Source organism: Rhopalosiphum maidis, chromosome 4 (assembly GCF_003676215.2).
Source record: "Rhopalosiphum maidis isolate BTI-1 chromosome 4, ASM367621v3, whole genome shotgun sequence".
Lineage (NCBI taxonomy): Eukaryota > Metazoa > Arthropoda > Insecta > Hemiptera > Aphididae > Rhopalosiphum > Rhopalosiphum maidis.
Window position 1 is genome coordinate 48,508,806 of NC_040880.1, and position 27,705 is coordinate 48,536,510.

The following is a 27,705-nucleotide window of genomic DNA, read 5'->3' on the forward strand; positions in this document are numbered from 1 at the left end:
AATAACTTATGAATTGAAGCGTTTTTACGTTATTTTCATTCCTTCAGATCTTCCTTTGTCATTACCTATGCTAGTAACCATTACGCTTCAGAACGTTTGCAACGCCGTTTATTTCATTACACAAGCGGTTTACACCGTTACTCTAGTGTTTTTTTTCACCTTGTGTGCGTGGTTTTAAAATCAGGTAACTAAAAATACATATACGTTTATGTGAGTTGAAATGTCATAAAAAAAACATTAAAAGTTTAAAAAAAAAAGTTAAAAACTTGAAAGCACATCAGTGCGTACCACTGCATTTATGGTACAGTTTTAGTAGTAGTTTTTGTTTGTAAAAAAAAAAAAACTGGAAACTGTGCAAATTCAAAAAAAAATGCAAAACTCAAATGTAATTTTTTAAATTTAACGTTCAATTATTTGATTGACGTAATCGGCGTGTATGTGCTGAAGAGCGGGTATTATAGTTGTATTAAAACGTAACGAAAAAGGTAGAATTAAAAATAGCCTGTTACAAAAATAAACAAATAACTGAATTTTAATATTATAATGAATGTTTTGTTGAAATACAGGCGCGGTGCCAACCTGAACGAAATAATTACGACGGAATCGATTTATTCGTTGTAGGTAGTATGAAAAACAAAACAATGCGTTCTCCCAACAAAAGAATAATACGTGGAATGCGCTGACGGGTAATCGTTACCTAGATCGATAATAATTGGTTTTAAAATGGTAAAAAAATATTAATGACGAAAAATAAAATGATTTCGCAGACCATTGTTGCGCGTGAACTGGCTAATATTACTACCGCGACCACTGGTGTGTTGTTTTAAAATGATTATCATGAATCCAAATTTTCGAAATTTAAGATATTTAATATGAAAGCTCTATAAATATTCATGCGCTTACTCTTACACAAATCGTAATGATTTTAAAATGGTAATTCAACAGTCATGAAATTAATATAAATGGAAATTATTACTTCGCTTAACATGGTTTACTGCAATATATGATCATATTATTTAAAACATATAAATACAAGGTATGAATGGTTAAATCTAGTTTATCACAAGAATTAAAATATTCATACTTATTGTTGTCTGCCTTATACGCACGTTTCAGAAATTCAATTCTCAAAACCATTAGAATTTATGAGTGAAACTCGGTTTCGAAGTACCCACTTACCTAACGTTCATTTTAAGTCCATCTTTATAATACCATTATTACGTACCAAAATAACCCGTATAATATTACGCCCGTCCATTTGTCTAATACAATTTATTTCGAGAGGAGAACGTTGTATACACGACTCATAATATTATTTGAGTTCATAACAACCCGATGCGTGCGAATAACCAACACCACTCGGCGGTACAATAATATGTTTGCATACGATATAAAACGTTGAATTTTTTTTTTTTTCACCTCTACCGGATTTATATATTTCTATCTACAGGAATATGACGTACGTGAGGCATATAAATATTATTGAAATTCATTCTATCCATATCGATTCGTCAATACGTTGATTTCGTTCGCGTTATCGCGAGAAACGACCATAACGGTTTAATTATATTGACAAAAAAAAAAAAAAAAAATAAAGAAAACACTCGATCGAGACGTTAAGAACACCCTGTGAGTTAATTATTATACTGTTCGATTCGCGGCCGATCGCGATGACAGTAATGTACGGTTATGCCGTTTGACTCACCACAAATGGTCGTCAGAATCATCGCGCCCAATATTATGCCGATGGTGATGACGAATATGTAATTGGTGAGGTCTTCTACTTCGGCGCCGAGCGTGTGATTGTACGAACCGTTCAGGAACGGTTCCAGGCCTGTCGTCGCGTTGGCCAGCACGGCGGCCGCCGACGAACCGTTTTCGGTGCCGAAGTAGTAGCCGCCGGCGCCGGAACCGTCTTCGCCGATGGCCACCGACCGGACGGGCCGCCGGAAGTAGTCGCCGAATCCGCGATCGCCGGCGGCGGCGGACGACCGGCCGGACGCCGCAGCGGCCCGGCCATACTCGGCGGCGGCACCGTCGCCGCCACCGCCACCGCCGCCGCTGCTGCTGCCGCTGCCGCCACCGACGACGTCGCCGCCACAGTAGAACGTTATCGCGTCGGCCGCCGCCCGCAGCACGCAGCCCTGGCGTCTACTGCCGGTGGCCGCAAGTGCTCCGAGCAGGGCCATAGGATACTCGTCGCGGGCTTGTCGACCGGCCGCCGGATCAAAATTCGTCGGAGCCCGCCTGAAACACCGAAAAAAACCAACGGTCATATAGGTATATATATATATGATTATAACGGTCGATAAACGTCGACAAAATATTTTGGCAAACGTGGAAAATGTGCTTTTGGGGGCGGCGAGGAGGATTTTTGTTCGTGTCTCTGACGAATGGCTCTATTCAAATGGAGAAATATCACTGCAGTCTTGCGGTGACTCGAGTCGGTTTCAGGTAGGTAAATATAATATTATGTTTGTATGTCGGCGATGTACTAGAAATGGTTACGTGTCAATTGTTTTGCCCGACAGCGTTATAGGTCTCAGGCCTATAGCCTGAGTGTGACTTAACGACTACGGTAAAGATCGGAGGCGTTTCAACAACAACCTGTAATATCGTACGGTTGTATAGTTGGGAAACCACGTTGATGCGACATCCTAGAGTGTGATGTTATACTTAAAAATCTTCGTTCTTAGAATATTATCTGTCGAGTTTTTCGGAGTATTATATAACGATAAGAGTCATTTATAAAATGTATCAGCTTTATGTTGTTATATCGTTTTAATCGTTTTTTTTAAGAAGACAATTTTCATTCAATACATTTTTCAATAACGTTACCCAGTTAGTTATTTTGTTGTTAGACTAAAATATAGCAGCAGAAAAATCGCCTAAAACAGTTACCTCGTTACCCGTTTATGTTTATGACAACGAATGGAATGATATAAAAACCAAATTAACATTTGTCGTGATTCGTTTGTTAAAACTCTAAATTCCAGTACACGAACTTCAGTAGGTTGAAATAATTAATTGTGTTTTCAATACGAATTAATGAAAATAATTACAAATGACTAGTTCGTATACGCGTATAGTTTTTGTACTTACTCATCGGTAAAATAGTATTATATTTATAAATATTTAATTTTTCTTTTATCCGCTGTCGAACGTAATAATAAATAATAACATACCCGTGTATTGATTGCGTATACCCACCATATTATAAAAAAAAACCGTATTCAACTACCTACCGGAAGCGGATCAAATAAAAATTTAAACAAATACTTTTTCCTTAGTACCTACCTTTTAACTGTACAATCAGCCGAATAAGCTGATATTATTACGATTAAAACGCCACATTTTAATATCAATACACCTATAGCTTATTACATAAATTAGTTTCACGGTGTATTTAATTTGTGCGTGTGAATTGACACTCGACTACTATTTCTGTAAGCGATGATTCGAATCACGTGGCGTTTAATATCCAAAAACATTTCCATGAATATTTTTCTTCCTCATTTAGAAAGCACTAGTTGTTTAGTTGTTATCGATAAAATGTTAAAAACACATACGAACTGCAATATCGACCGGTAGACCTACCTATTATACGGCACCATCGAAATGCGGCGTGGAAGTAATTATCATTCTTGATTGTTTTTCTGTGTGTGTGTGTGTGTGTGTGTGTGTGTGTGTGTGTGTATGTTTGAGGTATTTAATTATTCCCCTTGATATCGTAAAACGTTTCGAATTTAGTTCAATATGAGAATATGATTAGTTAAAACAGTAATTTATAATATTAAAATTAACTCTATTGAGTATTTAAACGCACAACGGAGGTACCTATCTCTACTTAAGTACTTTAAACAGACCTAAATATTAAACGGCGTAAAAAAAAAAAAAAATTTAACAAATAAATGAACTGTACTATCGCTTGAATAAACTAATTGTTATTGCAGCGACCTTCATAATTAAATCATCAAACTTTGATGGATACAATGTACACCACCGGCTAGATATGTCAATACTACATCGATTTAATATAATATATGCATAGTTACGTCCAGTAAAACGAAATACGCGGAATAAAATTAACGCCTGTACAATATACTATCATTACAGTACATAATATAATATATTTTATGTATATGTTTATTATCAGTATTTGAACAATGCCAATACGGTTTGAGGTCACGAAATAAGATATTTGTAATAAAAAGAATTTTATTGATTTAACCCTAAATAGTAAATTCTTTATAAACAATTTCAATTAAACTAAGTCACTTTTTTGTAAAGTTTTTTATTTTATCCAAAAGAAATACACTTTATCAAATTATACAGTTTTAGGTGTCCTCTATATTATAGTTATGAAATACTTTTTACTTACAAACATTTTATTATATATTTCTTTAGTTACTTAATTATATTATATTTATAATTTATATAGCATATTATCATATATTCATATGAGTACAATTTATTAATTTATTAACTGTGATATTTATACTCTGATTACTAATAGTAGTATGTAAATACCAAAAATATTACCATATAATAACTAATTTTAAAATAATTGTTTTATAGTTGAATGCACAACATTTAAAGTATTTTATTTTTGTTTTTATGCTTTAAACACTAAATACGTAAAAATGCAACCAAGGGTAAGTGCCTAGACTTAAAGAAGGCATACACTATTCAATTCTTATAAATCGTAGTAGTAATTGTTATTTTGAGTTATTGTTGTGGTGTTATATTTAGTGTTGTCACAATATAAAACACAATGTTAAACAATATTAGCTTTAATTTTAAGAACGAATTTCAAAGCAAAATATAATGGTTTAATATATTGTACATAATCCATTATTTTAAACTATTCCTCGTGTAGAGTGTTAGATATTAACCGTTTACATTTTTTACACTAAAATGATGGTATAAAATATTATCCCCATATCCCATACAAAGTTGGAAATTCACTCATAAGACCAATGTTTAGCTTTTCACACTCGTGTTAAAGTTATTATCGTTCGTTTATTATTAATAAAATATATACCTATAATAAAAGCATATATAATGAATTGTAGTCTAAATCAGTAGGCATAAACATAAATAACAAAATAATATAATCTTTTGTCAACAGAAATATGGACGGGTTACAAGGACTGAGTGTTAGACATTAATCATATTTAGTTGAAATCAGTAAATACAGCTGTTCATTATCTATTTGTCTACTAGTTTTTTAAATGTAAAAAAATGTTTCTGTCATTTCAATAATTTTAACCAGTTGATATAAATCCAGTACCGTATTATATTCACAGATTTTTTTCTAAAATTAATGACTGAGTTATAAGATAAATTTCGTTATTAGGTAGGTTATTTTTATTATTATACAGAACAGCTAAGAATAAATAATATAAAACGCATTATTTCCATAACCGATGAATTGAGATAATATACAGTAAATTGTAAAATTGAATTCAATATCTTAACTCATTTTAGTATAGAATAATTTGATTTTTACTTTTAAACGTACGATTATTCATTGGTTCAAAAGTGTTTAGATTACAATGTAAGTAAAGAATATTATTTATTTATAAATCATATGATCAATCGTATAAATATAGCATCAAAGAGGCACTGCCGCAATACGCATCAATACCATATAATTTCTAGCGATATTTAAGAGATACTACACACCATGTGTTGTCTCAGTCTTGCAAACGCATAGCAAATTATAGGTTCTAAATAATCAATTTAATACTGTTAAATCTTTAATATCACAGTTAATTGGCCGATTTAAAATTTCAAAAGTAATAATATTAACTAGCGAATCTCGTAGATTATTTATTTTTATAGGTATTTTAGTTTTAAAGCAAGTTATGAGTTTTCAAAACGTATACAGACAATTTATTGTAATGCTCGTAAATTGTTTTAAAATTAAAATATAAAAAATCCTCTAAAAATCAAAAAATTATATTCTTACTTTTAAATTTTATTATTTTGATAATAAAATTAGTCTACACATGTGAGTGTAGCAATCTTTAAAGATATTAAATTTCTCGAAAATGTAGTATTTTTAGTTTTTATTCTGAATATTTTTAGGTATTTGATAAATAAATAACTAAGATAAAAATGGTTTCATTAGTGTTTAATAATACAGATAATATGACCAAAATTACAATTGATACTTATAATACTCATTATTATCATATATTGTGTAGTTCTTAATGAACATCGATTCTCACTAGTCAGATAGAGGTTAAGTTATAAGAATTATAATAACTCAAGTTGTAATTTGGATAATTAAAAACAATAGTTATTATAAATTGTGTATACATATTTTAAACGCATAAATCATGAAACGCTTATGAGTTATGTATATTGGCATACATAAATATAAACATAATATACTATATATAAGCACATGATTTTGTACGTATATAATGATATTCGAATGACCAGAATAGTTAATGATCCATTCGACTGAACTGAGATTACCTAAAATTCGAACAATGTGCAACATGTTGCCAATCGATCCTTCAAATTTGTGCGTTCGTAAGATGAAAAAAGGAGAAACCAACCCAAAGATTAATCGAATTACTTGTGTTACATGAAACTTGCTGAAAACGTAACTCGCCATTCGGTGCCAAAAACAGTTCCATGTAAAAACAGATAAACTCTTGTGTCCGATACGATACATTGCTGTTTTGGTAATTATTATTCTCCATACGATCAGATAAACCTACCCGCTACGAAGCTCACAAATAGGTATTTTTTTTTATGAAGATGAGGGTGTAACCATACATTTTCCTCGAAATACTCAATAAATTACACGGATACGATTTATTTCAGATAACTGGACCGTGAATAACACTTATGTGACACAGTGATTGCAGTTTTATTCTATGGTTGTTTGAAATCATATAGAATCCAATATTATGTACTGACCAGCAGAAGTCATACGAATGTAAGTTTCATTCTAAAAACAAGTTTTAATGAAAATTACATTTTTTTCTTATTAAAATGCAAAATAAAGTCTAAATATAGGTATTCTATTATTACATACCACTTTTGTATTACAATTCTGTGAGAATTATTGTAATGTTTCTATAGTAAAACTTATAAAAAACTAACTTATTGTTATATTGTCGCTATTTTTTTAGTATATATTTTAATGACTAATTCTATTTAAGTGCAGTTGTTAATGTATGTTAATATGACTATTATTATATTACATGCTTAAAAAGTTGAAATTAATATAATAATATTTATATGAGTTTTTTTTTGTTTTTAAAATAATTTGCGATAATGGCGTTCTAAAGCAACTATTATATTTTACTTATATATTTTTATTTTTATAAGTTTTACTCACACGATTTTTGTCGCTTGGGTAGTTCCACTTTTTTTTTTTTGTAAAAACTATATAATAGTGTTTTTCTGAATTAAATATTATATGTAAAATACTTAATGATAGTATATTAATAGTTTATGAAAATACTAGTACCGAGTAATACGAATGACACAAATTAATTGATAGCATTTCGATATGTTAGTTGAACATTAATATAGACGATACGCTATTTATAGTTTAACATGGATTATGAGAGGGGAAAGATGAAGAATAAAAATAGTAATTATACGAAAACACTATACTATAATCATTATTAGTTAACTGATTAATATTAGTATATAATATTCAAATTTAAATAAGAAAACAACGTTTGGCTTAACATGATATGTATTATGTAACATTTACTTACTATATTATCCTGAAATTATTATACGAATAGACAATTTTTACATATTATGTGTTTAAACTTTCAATTTGACAACACGTGCTGCTTAGAAAAGTATGTTTATTACTCTGGTAGCTTAACTATAATTCTACATGGTAAATTTAAGTAACTAAGGTTGATAAGTGCTTTAATTGTATAAGTATCAACCTATGTAATTTAAATTTTAAAGTGAGTATTTTATGTTAATTCTAACCCATCTAGTATAAATGTATATTGTAAGGTTGTGAAACATTTCCTTATCTTTGTACACTAAATTTAAAAACAATTTAATTTAACGTATAAATAGTAATTTAACTGCTTGTCAAACTTGAAGCATTTATATCCATTAGTCTTCTTAGGATATAATCGTTTAATAAGTTTTGAACTTTGAAAATGTATTGTAGATTATAAAAATATATGGAATGAAACTTATAGTTATTATAAACAATATTTAGTGTTTTCTCGAGATAGACCACATTATAAAAGTATTAGATGCATATTACCACGTAAAATAATATTAATATTAATAATAATAAACACGACTCGATTATATAGTAAACTGAACGTTTAGTAGTATATATTACTGATATTAATTTATCCAATCGTAGAATAATTTGTACAAATACAGTTTTGAGTGATATTTAGAAATAATGAGATAAAAATGTTTAGATTTATGTACAAATAAGTATTAAATATAAAATGATGTCTTAAATATTAGTATAGTTACACTTTTATATAGTAAAACATATTAAAAAATGTGAATTCATCATTAATGCGATTTATTAGTTAAATTATGAAAAACGAAATAGATCAATGTTCTGTTTTATTAGGATACCTAATAAATACTAGTATGTAGTATGTACATCAAAAATAAAGCAAAATAACATAAAATATAATCTTTTTTAATTGCAGACTGCAGTATTATTCTAACGATAATTTATTGCTAATATTCAAATCATATAATTCAGTATTGAATAAAAAGCACATAAAAGTAAGTGCCAACAATTTTCCGATATGTTTCTTCATAATTTTTCTTTGCGTTTTTAAACCTTAAAAATAACCTATAGCTCTCTGTATATTTATAACTCTAATTTGTGTATAACTTAAACTAATATTTTTATAATAACAAAACAAGGTTAGATCTTAGATGATACCTTAATATATTATTATACATTAATTCCAAAATTGCAACTCAATATATATTTTTTAACGATATTTAGAATTCGCTCTACTGTGACAAGGGTCTACACAATTTTCTATTTAACTGCTGCACATTTATATCGTCTAAATGATTAATTGAGTTGTATTTAATTATATAGATCAAATCAAATTTGATAACACGAACTACACCTATAGTATGAAATAACAACTATCCTAATAAAAAGTTTTGATTAAAGTAAGAAAAAAATAACATATAGTCTCGACTCTTGAGTATCATAAAATATTGCGTGGATCGTTTAAATTACTATTTGCTTTACAATGTTGCATGGTTTACCGGAGACGGCGGAAGGTGTAAAAAAGCAATTACTCGGCTACGTCCTGGTTTTATTGCCTGGCAAAAATTTAAATATTATGAATGCGTTAGAGAAATTTAAATATGATAACCGGAGGCGGACTTCAGGTGATGAGACCCCTATGTTTACACCTAACTGAACCCAATGGAATTACGACTAACAGGCACGCCAATGTCCAGCTCTGAACATTTATTTATGCAAAGCAAACTCGCGTCTCATCTAATATCACACACACACACACACACACTCACACACACAGATACAACTACAAGGTCAGAAAAAATAGGATAAAAGGGCTGTTTTAAAAAATTAAGTAGTTTTAATATATGCAAAGTGTAAGAGTAATAAAAGGTTATAAAAAAAAAATTAATATATGTATAAAAAATAATAATTTCTTTTGCATGTTATATAAATAAAATTGGTGTTATGATGTTTTTTATGGCATATCTTATTACTTTGACAGATTGACTATAACGCTATTTTTTTTTCGTACAATATGTATAATACATATCAAAATTAATATAATATTAAATTGTGCATTTAATTTTAATCAAATTATTATAATTTAGTATTAACAGGAGATGACACGTGCTTCAATTTCAGAGTTTAATAATAATAATTTATCGTACTATACTACCATGATCATTGAATATGTTATTGGATAATTAATACAAGATAACAATGCGATATAATATTATTATGTAGCTAATAATAAAATATTATTGCTACTATATCGTCCAAGCTAAATCAAATAATAACACGTTTTACTGGAACAATAATAATTATTATGTCAGATATTAAAGTAGTTATTTGAATCTATGAAAAGTAAATTATTAGTATGCATTTTTTATTTTACAATACCTAATTTTGATAAATTCATCTGAATATTTTAGCATATTGCCGCTATAGATATATTTTGTGTATTTACCTAACAATAATAATTAAATTATAATTGAGCAATTGACTATATTATCAATACATAAGGCATGCGGATCATAAAATATTTTATCGAAGTGTCAAAATAGCTATAAACTAAATAAAAGGTATAAGATAATTAATTATATAGTATAAAAATAATAATAAGATAATAATTGATACTAAATTGTCATGTTAGACTTTGTATACAACACTATTTTCGCTCAAGCTAGCCAATATGAGGTGTAGGTAGTCTTTTATTGTTGTGGATTTAATTACATAGGTGTGCACGTATTTTTCTTCGTAATAAAAAAAAAATATTCTCGTTTGCATTATTTTTATAGACATATAATATAAATATATAATAATCGTTTTAATTACTAATCGATTATCTCGTTCAACACTAATAATGTACACTATACAAATCGAATTTGTAATCTTTATCTATTATCACTTGAAAGATCAATTTTGACGAAAAAATGCCATGTTTTCTTTTGCTGTCGTAGTTTAAAGAGTTAGTGGATGAAGTATAAAGATAATCTATACATGGTAGTATAAATATTGGTAGACGTTCGTTGCAAGGCTTAGTTCTGATTAATTATCATTAGTATATCCGTATCGGTGGAACATTTTCTTTTCCACTACAAATTATGTACGGAAGTAAGAAGCGGAAATAATAATTATAATAAGTTTTGAGATGTGTAACTGGTGATTATGGACCGCGTGTAATAGACGTGTTTCTATAGCACTAGTCATATTATATATTGTATGTTTACGTATGTTTGATAATTACGTGGATAGTAGTTTCTAATATCACTGGAGTAGATATGCATTGGCTTTAACATGATATTACTAAATGTAATTGGATGCATATGGCATACCTATAATATTTAATAATTTTTAAAATTATTTTAACTTTCATTAAACCATAATTATACACAAAACTAAAAGTGATAAACATTAAATTATAAAAAAAAGTTTTGTTCACTTTTAAAATACAAAATATAAAATAGTCGTTTTGTGTACAAAAGTTTGACTGGTTGAAAATATTCAATATTATAAGTAATAACAATGTTTTTAAAAATTATACTATACTTATTTCCCATGGGAAATAATGACGTAGAGACTTACATAATGAAATTATATTTATTATTATTATTATATTATATTATATATATTAAAAATGTATTTTAGATAAGCATATAAATATTTTTTTTTTAGTTACAATATACTAAATGTTATTATTTGATAAATAACTTAGTACCTACTTAACTTTTATAAGTCAATGACAAGGTTTACTGGTTTAGACAATTTTAATTTACTTATCATGCCTATATAGTTTAAATAAATATTTACATTATCGTATGATTTTAATTTTCGATTAATATGACGTATTCAGCGAATTCATTATTATTACTTACCTAGATAAATTATTATTATATTATATCAAACAATTTAATTTTGAAAGGAAATAAGCTAAATAAATAAATTTAATTTGAGTACTGAATGACTAGGTTCGTAGTTATTTTTATTTTTAAGGAACAATGAAGAAATAGTTTATTTATGTAACAAACTTTATTGTGCTGAAATACAAAGTTTAAAAACTGCCATCGCATTTTCATTGCGAATGAATTGAAAACAAAACAAACCAAAATATGGGTGAACCGTTCTATGAAAAACAAAAGTTGTTTTTGTTGAATGGCACCGTAGTTTTGTAAATTCTAATGAAATTAAAACAGTCTTATTTCGAGTAAAAATTGTCTCCACCGCGTGACAATGTTATTTTTATTCCTCTGGTAACCGACACAACCACAATAGAAGTAGTCTGTATATTATTATACTGAATAAAGGCAAAGGCGTTGTGGGTGGACTACCCCACAAACAGTACGAAATAGATCAATCCATCAAGTCAAACTTCATTAGCGTTTTCTCTTACCAGACAATGGCACCAACTAAAAGCTCGGTCATTGGTGTTTTTTTTCTTCTTTCCGCGGCGCTTATAATATGTCGAGGTCACATCTGGAGCCGAAATCGATTTATATCCTGATCGCCAGCCGCTGTTGAGTTTTTTTCTCGCCATTTACTCAATCCTGCCTTTCCTCTTACCTCTTTTAATTTTCTTTAAAATTACTCAGTGGAATAAAATACCAACAAAAACCATTAAAATTCGGTGGATCTTTGATACCACGTAGTTAACTAAAATGTATCTGCTGCTTATACAGGACAGATTCGAGGCTGAACCTCACAAAGTGAGTACCTAGTGACAACGACTTACCGGCTTATTTTGTTTTTAAGTGTTTTTTTTTTTTTTTTTTTTATGAATTCAATGGCGTTATTTAATATTTATACACGTTCATTTTTTGCGTTCTTACTAACAATAATTTACTCGTATTACATGCACGTTTTACTTTTATCATTTTTACTCATAACCACGTAACAGACATTATATTAAATTATGGATTGAACCCATTACTACGATAAACTGTTTTATTTACGATTAAAATAATTATACATTTCATTATATTATACGACTAATTTTTGCATATAGTTTTATAAGATATGTCATTTTTTGAAACACTAGAATTTTATGTTATGGTAACAATCTACAAACTAATTAATTGTCATTTTGTTTGGTTTTGTTAAATTAAAATGTAACACAATAAATTATACGTTTTAGAGTTAAATAAAATTAAAAATTTTTAAAATTATATTCCTATTATAAATTAGTATAGATAATCATATAAATTTAAACCAATATGATACAATATTCCTATAACAAAACATTGCACATACTTGGTCAAGAAAAATTTAATTGATCCGTTAAAATTACTATAAAATATAAATTTATTGAGATAAAATATATTCATAATGTATGTGATAATTATAATAATATAATAAATTAATAAATATAAATATATACCTGACTAAAAAAAAAAAAAAAATTAAATTAACAATCACTAATTAATAATATCACATCTTAAAAACCAATTTTGAGCAGAAATACTTGAACACTATGATGTTAATCTGATGTATTAAAAACAATATAAATAAAAAAAAAATTAAGTGCTCACAAAAATAAGTACAAGTAATGATATTAAACATTTATTTATTGTTTGTAATGAAATACAATTATTTAATACTAATAGACATTTTTTAAAACATTATGTCCACTATATTTAGAAGTTACGCATAACATATTGCAGGGACTTTTAAGTTAATTTTTATAATTAGATTTTGACATAATATTATTATAATATTATAATATCATTACGATAAAAAAATTATAAACACATATATTTTTTTTTACAATTGTTTAGAACTCATATCTTTAGGCAAACTTTAATATTTTAAAATAACATTTAGATATAGGGTATGGATGGCTGCTGTCTACATGAGCTAATAGTAACTATCTACTTCACTATCATTATTGTGTTAATAAGTAGCTACCTCTTAAATTAATCGGAAGTAGACCGGGCGTCCGGCCAATGGCAATACAGTGAAAATTACACACTTGACACATTGGATTCAAAGCTTTTTTTGATAAGGTTTCAAAATTAATGGACGCAGTTCTCTTTTACTTTGAAGGTCCAAAACAATTTATAATCTAACGATAATGAATAATGTTTCCATGTTGATGAATCACTTTTGCATGGCCAACTAAATCAATAATTTCACTATCATACTAATTATTAATTCAACACTTTGGAAATTGTATAAATATATAAATTTTATAGTAGTAATTATTATTTTTAAATTTTAATTGCTATCTTATAAACCTATTTAACTTATCAAAGATGTTCATTCACTAGTTCAAAAGCTTAAGTTCAGTTAAAAAAATATTTTTATCAAGCTAATACAGCTACTTATATAATAATAGTAATAATACTATTCTTCCTGTAATGATTCTTGATAAAGTAATATTATGTACGTATAATAGATTTTAGGAACAAAATAATATTATTTATGTAATCCACGTACTAATTAAAAAGGAACTTAAGTTTTTTAAAACTGAGTTAAAATAATATTTTTTTGTATCTGAACTTTAAAATTAGTGAGTTAAATTTATTATTTGTCAATTATTAACTTCTAATTATTTTACGATCTTGTTTTCGCTGAACCTGAATTCGTTAATCTCATTAATTTACCCATATTTGATTTTAATACACCATAGTCTATTTAAAAATTTTACAATATTGATATTAAAACAGTTTACAGATTTAAATCTTCAATCTTTCTTGATATATTGATAGGTAATTGCATATGAGATTACGTGCATTCGTAGATTGGTGGCTATCTATGCACATCGCCAATGTGAATGATACATCAATTTCGATATTTTATTATAAGTATAATATAATATGCTATTTAAATAATGTAAACGTGTTTTACTAATGCAATACATAATGCAGTAGGTAGTAATGATCGACTAATGGATAGTAATTTTAGTTACCATTAGCCTATAGAGGTACTAATTTAGCACTGTCTTGTGTTCCGTTTTCCATGTATTTAATTCATATTATTATATATCCGTTGAGCGAGAGAGTAATAATATTATTATGAGTAAGAGGAATTTAGTAGGTGTTTATTATTATATTAAAATATTATGCTTGTTAGGTATGACCGAACACTTACATTTTTAGGTAATTGATATAGAAATAAATAAAAATAGTGTTTTATTGATTACAATTTAATATTGTTAAATATTATTCTTTAGAAAATTATTATTTATGAAACAGTTATTTAAATATGTATGTAGTAGCTATACAATACCTATTTAACCATCTATTATACTGAATATTATCATAAAATATATACATATAATATAGTAACTATCACTAGAACTGCATACTCTTATATTACTTAATTTGAATGCGTTTCAAATATATATACATAATATCATACAATTCATCCGTCGTGCTAATTATAATTCAGTCGCAATAACAAAGAATCAGTGATGTATTTAGGATTTCTTTGAGAGGGGAGATATAAATAAAATTTCCAATGCCAAACGTCCCAGTACGTATAATATAAAATATAACTATTATTTATAACTATATGAATATAAGCTAAAAAAAAGGGGGATCAAGATGTAAAATATATCTCCCTAATCGCCTACCATAAATATTCCATCACAGTGTATTACCAATGCATAATAGTTGTATAATACTTTAATGCTAGTTCACACAATTATATTTTAAATCAAAACTAACATTATGAAAATATTAAAAAAAAAAAAAAATAAAAAAATAGTCTACACTGAAATATGAGTATTATGAAAAATGTAGAAAGATTTGAAAAATATTAAAAACTAAAATAGACCATCGTGCCATCTCATTTATATTACAAACGCACGCATACCTATATGATCATTTACAACTCCGAATGTGCATACTCATTAACATGACTCACACGCAAGCACATAGAAAATTGCCTACATAAAACTCCCTAAAAAAATTTGATATCAAATCCCCTTTCACATTTTTTTTTTAGAAAATATCCGTTTTATTTATTTTTTTCATACATATCAAACGTTATTTAGGCATATCAATTGAAAAAAAAAATAATATACCCGAGTTATTAAAAATACCATTCAAGAGTCGTCATAAAAGTTTCATCGCGCAAAAGTCACCAGGCATACTAGTTAAAATATCCAATTGAATTACGAATAAAGAATGTTTTTAATGTATAATGGTAAAAATGTATAAATCTTAATTTAAATATATTATATTTTTTTGTATTCATAAAACAATAATAAATAATTATCATAAAACCTCATGAATAATATTATGTAAAATTTGAAATTATGTAAATGTGGTATAATTATAATATAATATTATTACAATTTGCATTTCCTTATCACCTAAACAATATGAAACGTATGATGTATATATTATATAAATGCGATCACAGCTGAAAAGAAATATTTCAATGTTATGATTGATATGTTGGCATTTCGATTTCGAACTTACAGTGAAATAAAAATATGTGAACTGTAAAAGTGTTGGTGAAAAGAATGGTAACCTATATAATACAATTAGTTCGCCATCACATAGCAATTTATAAGAATTTACTGAAACCCGTTTTTTCATGTATACAATATTTGCACACAATACAATACACCTAAGCTTTAAAGATCTTTTTATTTTTCAACAGAATGTAGTATAATAGGTAAGGTTAAATTTATACGGTCCGAATAGCAATACAACAACACTATCTGTAACGGTCTATTTCCAGCTCGTCAGCAGTGGTTCGATAAAAATTAGGATGTTATGAGGGTTATGATGAAGCATGTTGATGGGAGAGGGGAGAAAATCTCAACCTTTTGACAGGTAGACCGTTTTTCACATCTGGTGCGTGCTGTTATTGTTTTTTTTTTCTTTTTTTGTGAAGTCGGTGACAGCGTCTAAAATGACGGTTAGACGAAAAATACAAAAATTACAATACAAAACTGTTTTTATGTGTTTTGTACTGTATGTGTGAAAAATGAATTCGGGCCGTTTTTTCGTTCTCTTGGAAAGAATAAAATGATTTCAGGTGTATTGTTTACCGTGCCGGACCGATGAGCTTTTCAATAACCCGACGGACTCATTCTTGCGCCAGCGTATTGTCAGCTAAACGCGAAGTCTGGATTAGAAGTTTCATCCAGTGCATGCTACGTAAAAAAATTAAGTGTTAAAGATGACAACGTCAAAACCACCTACTGTTGACACAATGCTTTCTCTGCCACAATCTAACGTTTTTATTTTTTTTTCACTTGTTTTTCTTATTTGTCGGTTATTTAGGTATTTTTTTTTGTGTGATACAATTGTAAAATAAAGCTTTTTGTATCCCGTTTTTAAATTAACTTATTTAAAAATAACTTATCACTATTTTTCAGCTTTATCCTCAATTTATAGTAATTAAAACTTGTGTGTGCACTTATTATAATAATTTGAATTTAATTTAAATTTTTCAGACTTTTTTCTATAGAAAGAATATGACTAAATGTAAAAATTATTATTATTATATTATCAACATTGAACTCTAATATATATATATATATTAATTCAATTTAGCTCAGTTATTTTGAAAGATAAAAGTTAAAAACTTACATTTTTGATTAAAGCACATAAAAGTTTTATTAAATTACAAAAATAGTTAATACTGAGTTCATACATTTTTACTGTTGCTGAAAACATTCTTCAAACTACTACTCAAACTAAGTCGCATACATATTATATTTAAATGCGATTTTATATACTAGGTTGATTTATAACAGTAGTAAATTGTCATCGCTAATGTCATTGATAAATTATTGTTTTACATTTTATGAATATATATAGGTTGTGACAAATATTTTTATTTTTAATGTGTGTCAAATGCATTGATTCTTAAATTTTTTTTTTTAAATATAATTCGATTGTAATCGTTTAAATTTGGACTCAGATTCAGGATGTTAAAAATATTTTGATTTATCTATAGCAGCAGAATTATTTTTAGGAGTTATGATACGAAAGATCACAAAAGGTAATTTGCCACTTTCTGATTACGATTGTGTTTTATTCTTTTTTATATTTTGGCCGACTTTGTTGTTAACTATCTTGAGCTAGATAGTTTCTTCTGTATACAATTTCACACGTATTGAAGCAGGTATGGCCGTTTGGGAAAAATGTATTAACATGAACGGATCTTATAAAGTAAAAATTCTACGAAAATAATGATAGTGTGTATCCACGTGTAAGTTATTTTAATATGATATAATTTACTGACCATGTACTTACTACTACAGTGCTAATATGTCTTACAACTAAGTTTTTATATTTTAATTGTAAAAACATTTTAACACTGCAGCCATTACACAATTAGTAAATTATAAATTAATATACATTTTCAGAGAAATATACATATATCTTATAAATATTTTTATCTTAAATGCAAATCAATTACCCAAAACTGAGCTCCGATGCTAGTGATTAGAATTGTAACAATTTATATCAGAGACAAATTTATTATATATGTATTTAACATATTATTTTTTATAATAATCAAATAAATTATAAAATAACATATCTATATTAATACAAAATCTAAGGCTATAGATAGTAATGTAAAATTAATTGTATAGTTAATTATAAATATATTCAAATTGTGTTGTATAATTAGTTATTATATTATACATGTATGTTTAGTTTATAGAACATTTATCAAAGGTATTTTATCTAATAAGTTTAATTTAAAATATGTTTTCGAAGTATTCATCTCAAAATACTGATTACTCAATATTGAATTCATTTATTATTCAGGGATATAATCCACTGAATAAATTTTCTGTTTAGTACGCTATATACTATAAATATTATACATCTATTATTGTATAGGAAATCATTAGCTTGAAAAATAATTTATACTTATAATTATATATAGTTTGGAGGTAAGAGGAAAATTGGATTATTTAAACAGATTGATGAGAGACAAACAGTCAAATTACTGCAGGCTTGTAAAAAGGTTAATTAAAAACAGAATTTTATTGGGTCCACTAATCAGACATGATATAGATTCACAGACGATGACCATTAATCACAAAACCCTATCACATATACTCATATAGATACCGGTAATAATAATTGCTCCGGCAGGACCAATTATTGTTACCCCGTGAACATTATTCCTTGTCAAGGTATAGATGAGGACTAGAAACGGATAACTCTGTCGAAATCCTTCATCATCGCGTAGAAAGTGATCGATTAATAAATTATTATATAATATGTGCACACACTTCCATGTACACACACCCACATATAACAAATAAATATGTAATACAATTATATAATTTACCAAAGACCATTCATACGCTGTAATTTTTTTTATTTTTGATAACAAAAGAAATAACCTAATACATCCCAGTCAAGTTATATCTTTACAAGTTATACATATTTTAATTAGAAATGTTTTATTTTTGAATTTTTAACGCAACAGATAAAGGCAACAACATTATAAAAAAATACTCCCATACCAATATATTATTCATAAAACTAATGTTTGTGTTTTAAAAACACTACTGTTGAATGAAAATAACAAAGCAAATAATTAAATACCTTCCGGCTTCTTCATATTTTAATTTTATTGAATTTTAAATAAATTTAGTTAGTCGCATGTGTACATATAAAAATATTTAATTATTACATATAAAGTAACATATACATAAATAATATATTATAATTCAATCTATTATAAGCTATTATTGCATTTATAAATTACAAACAAAAAATACGAAATATACTGTAATATAACTAGTTATCACAGTTTTAATTTAAATTTTAAAATTCAACATATTCAATTTAAATTTTATTTTTTAAATGTCGAATAATTATTGAAAACACGAATACTGGGATAATGTTTATATTAATGTTCCATTTTTCGTAGTTTTTACATTAATCAATACTTCAATGTCAATTATATAAATATATAATTTAATTTTAAAACTACTCCAGTCATAATTACTTTAGATATTTTAAAATCAATCAATATATTATATAAAATATTTCTACTATAATATATTATGTGCATTTTTTCACTCGTTGATCGTTCGAAAAATTAATTTTTCCACGTCGATTACTGACTAGCTGTGTTTGAACTCAATTTCGTTTGAAATTGATTCTGCATAAACAGCAATACATTTTATATATTATTATGTCTGTGTAACTCGAAATAATGACTTACTTAGTAGTCACTATACATCTATATTTACAGTTACATTTAAAAATAATATAAAATATTTAAGTAACTAATATACATTAAAAAAATATTAATTTGCAAATATATTATAAATTAACCATTGAATGACTTATTCTAAAAATGCAAATATCACGTACCTGACTAATTAGAGATTTAAAATAATAACTTAACCTCGTTACTGTATTGTAGTAAACTATTTAAATAAATAAATAAAAAAAATGTTTAATGGTTTTAATATTTTCATGATATTGAAATTGTATTTTGTATTTTCATAACTAATATTATCATAAAAAAATAATAATAATGCATGAATATATTATATATCATGTATGTCAATTCATTTTTAATTTTAGAGTAAACAAATATTATTATACTGTACAAAATTAACGCATGGTGATTGTGAAGTATAGAAAAATATTTCGCTACGTACGTTTCTCGAATCATACCAAATTAGCGTAGTATTATTAATACACTTTAATACAGTATTAAATATAATATAATATCATCTAATGCAGTATAGAATTCCGTTTATATTTTATAGAATTTGTACCTCTTTCGTACATACAAATTATATTCTATGCTGAATTACAGAAATATACGTTAACGTGTAAAAATAACTAAAAACGATGTGAAACCTTTAAAACTGAAACAAATTACGTGTCTTTTCTGAAGTGCCAGCAGGAAAAAAAAATAAAGCAAGAAAAATTATGTTAAGGACGAAAATAAAACGCTTTGTATGTATCGTTCCCGTAAACTCATTTTCGGTGAATGTTTTTTCTGTTCACCGGTGTGTTATCGACTGGGATAACAACGTTTGTTTTTTCACTAGAATTTTTTCATTTACTTGATGTCGTTGTTTTCACATGTAATTATGTACTTTTTTTTTTACATATCATATTGTTGAAATTTCTCGTGTTGTTTTATTGCACGTCAGAAATGATTGAAGAAAATAAGCACATTTCTATATATTCTATACGGTTATACTAAAACCGTTGTTTACGTGTTTACGACTTATTCTGTATGCAAATATAATCGCGACTATATCATGTTCAAAACAGAAACCGTTTGGACGGAATATAATAAATAATTTACCTTTGCGTATAAATACGTCAATTTCGTCATATGAATAACTCTTAAGGTAGGTAATGACCGAAATTCGACCGCAAACGGCAGGATGATAATATTACAATAAATTTTCCTCGTCGTAGTTTCCTTGTATTTATACTCAAATGATAATGGTCGGAATAACGGATATTCCAGTACCACTATATAGTATATTTACTAAGTAAACCGAATTATAATTTATGCATGCTCTATGAAATAATAACATACCCTGTAATACATCCATACAAGTGTATGTATAATTTATATACAACATCCGATTGCTGTAATAAATGCATATTGATTAATAAGTACGGTATTATTTTGTCAATGCACGTGTAGCGGCATAGCTATTCGCAAAACAATGTACACAATTCATAAATTGATTGTAACCACGAATATTGCTAATGATAAGAGGATTTATTTATTAATACACTGTGAATCTATTCGAGTGATTTTTTTATTCAAGACTTTTGAGTGATTAATTATAACCACTATAAAAAAAATAAATAACAATCATAATGCTATTTAAAAACCTAAACTTTTGATTAAAAAAAAAAAAAAATTATAATTAAACATAAAGTAAAAACACGTTTTGAAAACTAATTATATACTTATAAAAATATACGTTATATTTTATATTTTATTATATTCAATTTTCAGAATATTGAAATTTAGATTATATATTATGCGATGAAAATTTTAGAGGGATTTCAGACGTCAATCTATTAGTCTTTGTTATTTCAATTTTTTAGAGCATAACTTACTCAACTATCATTACAATTATATCATATAATTTAACAAGTGTCTTAGTGACATTATATTTGTTAATTTAATTTTGAATTTTCCAACACGAATAATTTTTCTTCGTTTACTTATAAACAAAGTTAATTATTCTAAATAATCAGGGTTAAATAAAAGTTTTTTGATTTTTTGATCTATATAATATGTTTGGCCATAACCATTTCCTCTCAAAAAATTAAATATTGTATTCTCTCACTATTAAATTTTTAATAACAAAACATAACTAATCTAAACAATTTTCTTTTATGGTAAAAAAAAAAAGTTGTCAACAAGTTATTAATTTCAATATATATCTATTTTTTTTTTGACCAAGAGCATATGCTTAAAAGATATATATTGAGTATATTTTTACAGAAATACTAAATACAGAATAAAGTAAAATTAAAAATCATTGTGATAAAATATTAGAGGGATTTCAGACGTCAATCTATTAGTCTTGGGTTTCATTGAAGGTTTTGAATCATGGTTTGGCCACTAGGTGCGTGTATTCGTCAGTGGCTAATACATATACTGGAATTTACGGAGTATTCATTGTTCTCCCTTAATAGGCTTCAAATTCGAACATTAGGTACCTACCGTTGAATTCTAAGCATTTCTATTGTGTGCTCGGAAATGTTAATATTTAAAGTTATGTCATCATAATCATAGAAACCATATCAATAAACATTATCAACTACAGAACTTTCATTGTATTGTATCTTGCATACATTCAATAATTGAAACATGTTAAAATAAAATGAAATTTTTTATATACCTTTAAAATATCTGAATAAATATTAAACATATTTTATAGACGCACGGATGTACCTATGAAATAATACTGATGTCTTGTCGTCGTATATAATTGAAATTTAGTTTAAAAGCTAGTTATATAGAGTATTATTCTTTTATGATTTTAAGTATTGAAATTAAACCTAGTTTTCTGAAATACTTCTGATGTTCAATTTTGAGTTTGTAAATTGATACACGACTTATTTTTAGTTCTAAAATAAGTTTTTGGAAAAAATAATTGTAAAATTCTTTTACTTCAAACTAGCTTCGAAACTAACCAACATATTATATTATAGGTATTTTGTTTTAAAATCAATATGGACTACAAATAACTTAAATAGATTAGAACAAAAGTAAAACTAAATTACTACTATAATTATATTTAATTAGATTAGTCTTCTTGTAAAAATACAAATTAAATGACTTAAAAATATCTTATACATTTTTCTGTACATGATATATGGTAGTAATAGTCTAAGAAAACATATTTGTTTTAAACTTTTATACTCAATAACTGTATTATATTAATTAAAAATATAAAATATAATTTATCTTTTAACATATTATTTGCATTTGTACCAGGTTCAATTAATTAAAAGTTTCAGACCTTGTTTGTATTGATCTCAAACAATGTGATAATAATAATTAGACTTTTTATTGTGCTAATAATAATATATAAATGTTATGTAGCCCATAAACGTAACGATGAAAAAACTATTATTCCTGCAAACATATGTATGGGATGCTTATTTTCACTGTTCAAAAGTAAGTACCACTTAAAAGAAAAAAAAAATGTTAAGAATTAGTGGTCTTCGTGAGATAAAAATATAAAGGATGCAACTGTAATTACCTCCTTAAATGTTGCGAATAAGAAAGTACAATACAATATATTGACTTATTAATTAAAGAACGCAAAATAATTTTAGTAATTGTTAGTAATAATGAATTTATCGTTAAAAATAATGTATATTGTTATCGTTTTACCTACCATATTTTATTGAATGTTAATATAGTAGTGTAATAGGTATGCTTTAAATTTTTTTTTCACCGACAGTTCTTAATTAGTTATTTAAATAAAATCAAGAACTAAGTTATATAAAAAAAAATTCTAACACCATGGTATTATATGAAAATGTTAGATTATAATAAAATATAGAAATTAAAATTTTTTATAACAAATTTTTAGAAAAATAAAGAAATATATTAATACATTTTTAAAATTATGCTCTTTTATAAGGATAGAAAAAATGAAACATAACCCGTAAACATTGTTTATCAAATTTGATGAACATAACGTTTTTATAATAAAAATTTACATTTTCATTAGGTTTCTATGTTTATTTACAATAAAATATTTTAAAACAAATTGAACTGGAAATATAAAAATGCATTTTATGATAAGATTTATTTTTTAAAACTCTTTAGTCTTTATTATATAAAAAAAAATAATAGTTTTATTCTAACGACGTATTTAATGTTTATTACTTTTTCCGTAGAAATAATAGGAAAAAATATTAATACTAAGGCTTTATATACATAATTTATAAAACAAAATTGAATGTTTCAATGGTGTGAAATTTATATATTTAATTTGGAATAGATAAAAGTTGGTTTTTGCCAATGTTTAATTGTATTGTATCGATACGAAGTATAGTATTTATTATTGCCATTAATTACGTTAGATTTTGGTTGCGATACAAATAAAAAAAAAAAAAAAATAATTATAATATTCGTTTTGTATCCTCTGCGAGCAAACAGTCAATAATAATAATATCAATAAATTTTCGCGCATTATTTTGTTGATTAATATTGGGCTTTTAAGTTTTAATTACGAATACCTATTAATAGCGTTTGGACATTTCCCATATCAAAAAGATAATAGGTAACCTATACCTTAGCTCGATAGTTGTAGTGTTTTGTGTTTATAATAGCTGAGTTTTTACCTAGAATAACACGTGCGCTGAATATAATTCAATTTAAAAGCAATGCTCTTTAGACTACGGTGATACATGTACGTAGAACAAGTGGCGATATTATTCAATTTATATCGTTTGGAATAAAAAAAAAAAAATAAATGTAACAAAAACGTATAACGCTGTGGAAATATTTACCAAGAATCACATGGTTCCAAAACGATATTGTGAATGGAAAACGTTTCGCCACTGCGTAAAAAAAAAAAAATAAACCAAAAACATTACGTTTCATACTGATACACGTGAATATATTATTTATAACAATAATATATATATATATATGTATACATTGTTATAGCGCTGTGACAAAATATATTTTATTTGACGAAAACTCCACCCGTAATTACAGGACCTTTATACATTCACGATGCCACAATTGCAGCGAAATCATAGTGTCGAACAAAACCGATTCATACTACAGCATCGCGTATATTAAAATAATATTTTTCAGATACGTTCATACTGTATCCATAGTATATTTTGGATTTTTCTTTATTTCATCGCTTTATTGCATGTATTTAGACCGGAAACTTTTTTTGCATTTATTGCGTCTTTTATTCTGAATGTATCCGTAGAGGTAAACGCCGATGTGTCTTGCATATATTATTACGATATTTAGATACATTTTTTTCGAAAGTGTGCGATTTTATTCAACGCACAAAACATTTGCGGAGATATTGTCACTTTCTGTCTTGTCGTGTAATAGCAGCTGTGGCCGCGATGACGACGGTGATGGTTGATGGATGCGGGTGGGTAGGAGTCACGGGTGGTGTGATGGCTTCTGCGGGTGTGGTGTGGCGGCGCGGCGGAGAGGTGTAATTTTTTTGAAAAAAAAAAAAAAAATCGAAATATAATAAATTACCGTATGCCGTATATACGGAACGCGTACTGATCGGTGGAAAGCGATAAATTCGTTTGGAAATTTTCCGTCGGTCGGACTCACGGAAAATGGAAAAAAAATACTATCCGTTTTCTCGAAATCACGACCGCGACGTCGGTGACTGATATGCGTGTGATGGACGGGGGTGGATAGTCACGAAGGTACGGCAGGCGGGGCGGGGTATACACTCGCTGATCTCAAAGTGTCGAACGCGGAGGGGTCGTATCGATAATTATCATGGCTTTTCATCCGCCGTCGTAGTCGTCGTTCGCGGTTCATAGTGGTAGTCGTCATCATCGTCGTCGTCGTCGTCGTCGTCTTATCCATCGCCGCCACCGCCGTACGAGTGGCGCGTGCGCGGTGGGGGGGAGGAGGGGAGCCTGTGCAAGAGTTCGCAACGGATTATCCGCGAGCTGCAAAAGCACGGTCATTAGAAGTCAATCAATCAGTCTCACGCCTCCCACACTACGGCGGAGCGTCTCGTACACACTCGCGCACGCGAGCACCGATCGCGCGCGTACATACACCCTTTCGTCATGCCGCCGCATCGCCACCCCCCCACGACCCCACGACCCCCGACCAGCAACCGCTCCCCCCTCCCTCCCCCCGCCCCCGAGGCGGTGTAGCATTACTGCGCGTGACCCATCGCGTCACGTTTGACACCGGACTGGAGGGGCTGGCCGGAGAGGTTCGATAATTGTGTGCCCGGCAAAACCACCCGGCGCAGACGTATGTAATTGAAAACCATCGCGTTTGACGCGCGCGAAACGATATTTTCTCATCGCCGCCAACCAAGATAATGACATTATTATTATTATTATTATTATTATTATCGTTAGTTATATATAGCGAAACCCGAAAATAATAGCGGCAGACCAACACCACACTATATTATTATTTCGTTGTAGGTATAGATTTACCTTTCCGCCTCCGTTTGTTAGGAGAATCGTCGCGCGAAGTATCTCCGAATTGATGTCAGAAAAGATTATGACCGTTACAATAGTAACTTGAATGCATCGAGTTGAAGTTTAATAATTATTATTATTTTAAATATATCAAATAATCGATTAGAAGGTTATTCGATTTATCGATATGCATAAAATCTGAATGAATATAATGTTATTTCTAGACGGGTGCTATTAATCTTACGAGACTTACAGCAATAGCTTATTTAAAAAGTGAATAAAAACAAACTATATTGCACTGTTAAAAAGAAAATTCAGTCTTAACTCGTTAAAACTACACATTTTTTATCATTTTCAATCTGTCGTTGGTTTTTTTATACAACTGTTGACTGAAAAAAAAAATAATCGCCATTTAAATTAAAATATGATGTAATATATATTATTTATAGTGTTTTGTACACGTCTAAAGTCACACGATATACATATTATTCCGGCATACAGCGTCTTACTCGCGGTACTCGCATCATTTATATCATGTTTGTGAGTTTTTATGTGTAATGGTCGGCGCATTGTGTAGGCAATTTCGGTACATCGGCGTGTAGATTAGATTCCGAACGTCACACGCAAAACGTGTCAAATACTTATGCGGACACGAGCGATGACCAGGTACCGTTTAAAAACAATGACGACAGCGATGATGGATTTCAGAGTACAACAAATGACCGACTGCTTTAATTATGCCACAGTTCAATTTTCACAATGGATTTATTATTCAGTTACAATATAGATCTGGCAGTATTATTGAAAATGCCATTTTGACGTCAAATGAATGGTAATAAAAATCTAATTCCTGTTTTGTTGGTTTTATCTACTGACAGAAAAAAAAAAATAATAATAAAAATAAAAATAAAATAATAACGTATTTGTCGCATTCTATTCATTAAAAATTATTGTTTGCTTTTTTTTTTTTTTTTTTTTTAACAACATATTCTCGGGGCTGTGATATGCCAATATAATACGGTCTCTCACAAAAAAAAAAAAAAAAGTACACATATATAACATGATAACCAAAATCTCCATTGATCTAAAATTATGTTTTGTCATTATTTTTCGGGGCAAGATGCTAAGAAATATAAATACACATAATATTGTTATATATTGTTGTAATAATGTGTAGGAAAAACGGATAAAATGTACAATAAATCGTAAGCATGTGCATTTATATTGTGTATATCCATCACAATTAAACAACAGTATTCGTGCAAACAGCAGATATTTATGTTAAAAATTATATCGGCTTACTTATTACGAGTATAGGTTCATTTTTCAACCGAAAATAATAAAACAAAATGTTCATTTTTA

The 27,705-nt window shown here is 27.8% G+C and overlaps 1 protein-coding gene across 1 annotated transcript in view; it reads right to left on the reverse strand.

The window, feature by feature from the left end:
• LOC113557213 (5-hydroxytryptamine receptor) overlaps positions 1-27,705 on the reverse strand; it is a 187,523-nt gene that overhangs the window by 67,095 nt on the left and 92,723 nt on the right. Inside the window, exon 3 of the mRNA XM_026962598.1 lies at positions 1,706-2,247. Within this exon, the coding sequence (XP_026818399.1) occupies positions 1,706-2,189 (484 nt within the window). The 5' untranslated portion in view covers positions 2,190-2,247. The remainder of the gene's footprint in view (positions 1-1,705; positions 2,248-27,705) is intronic.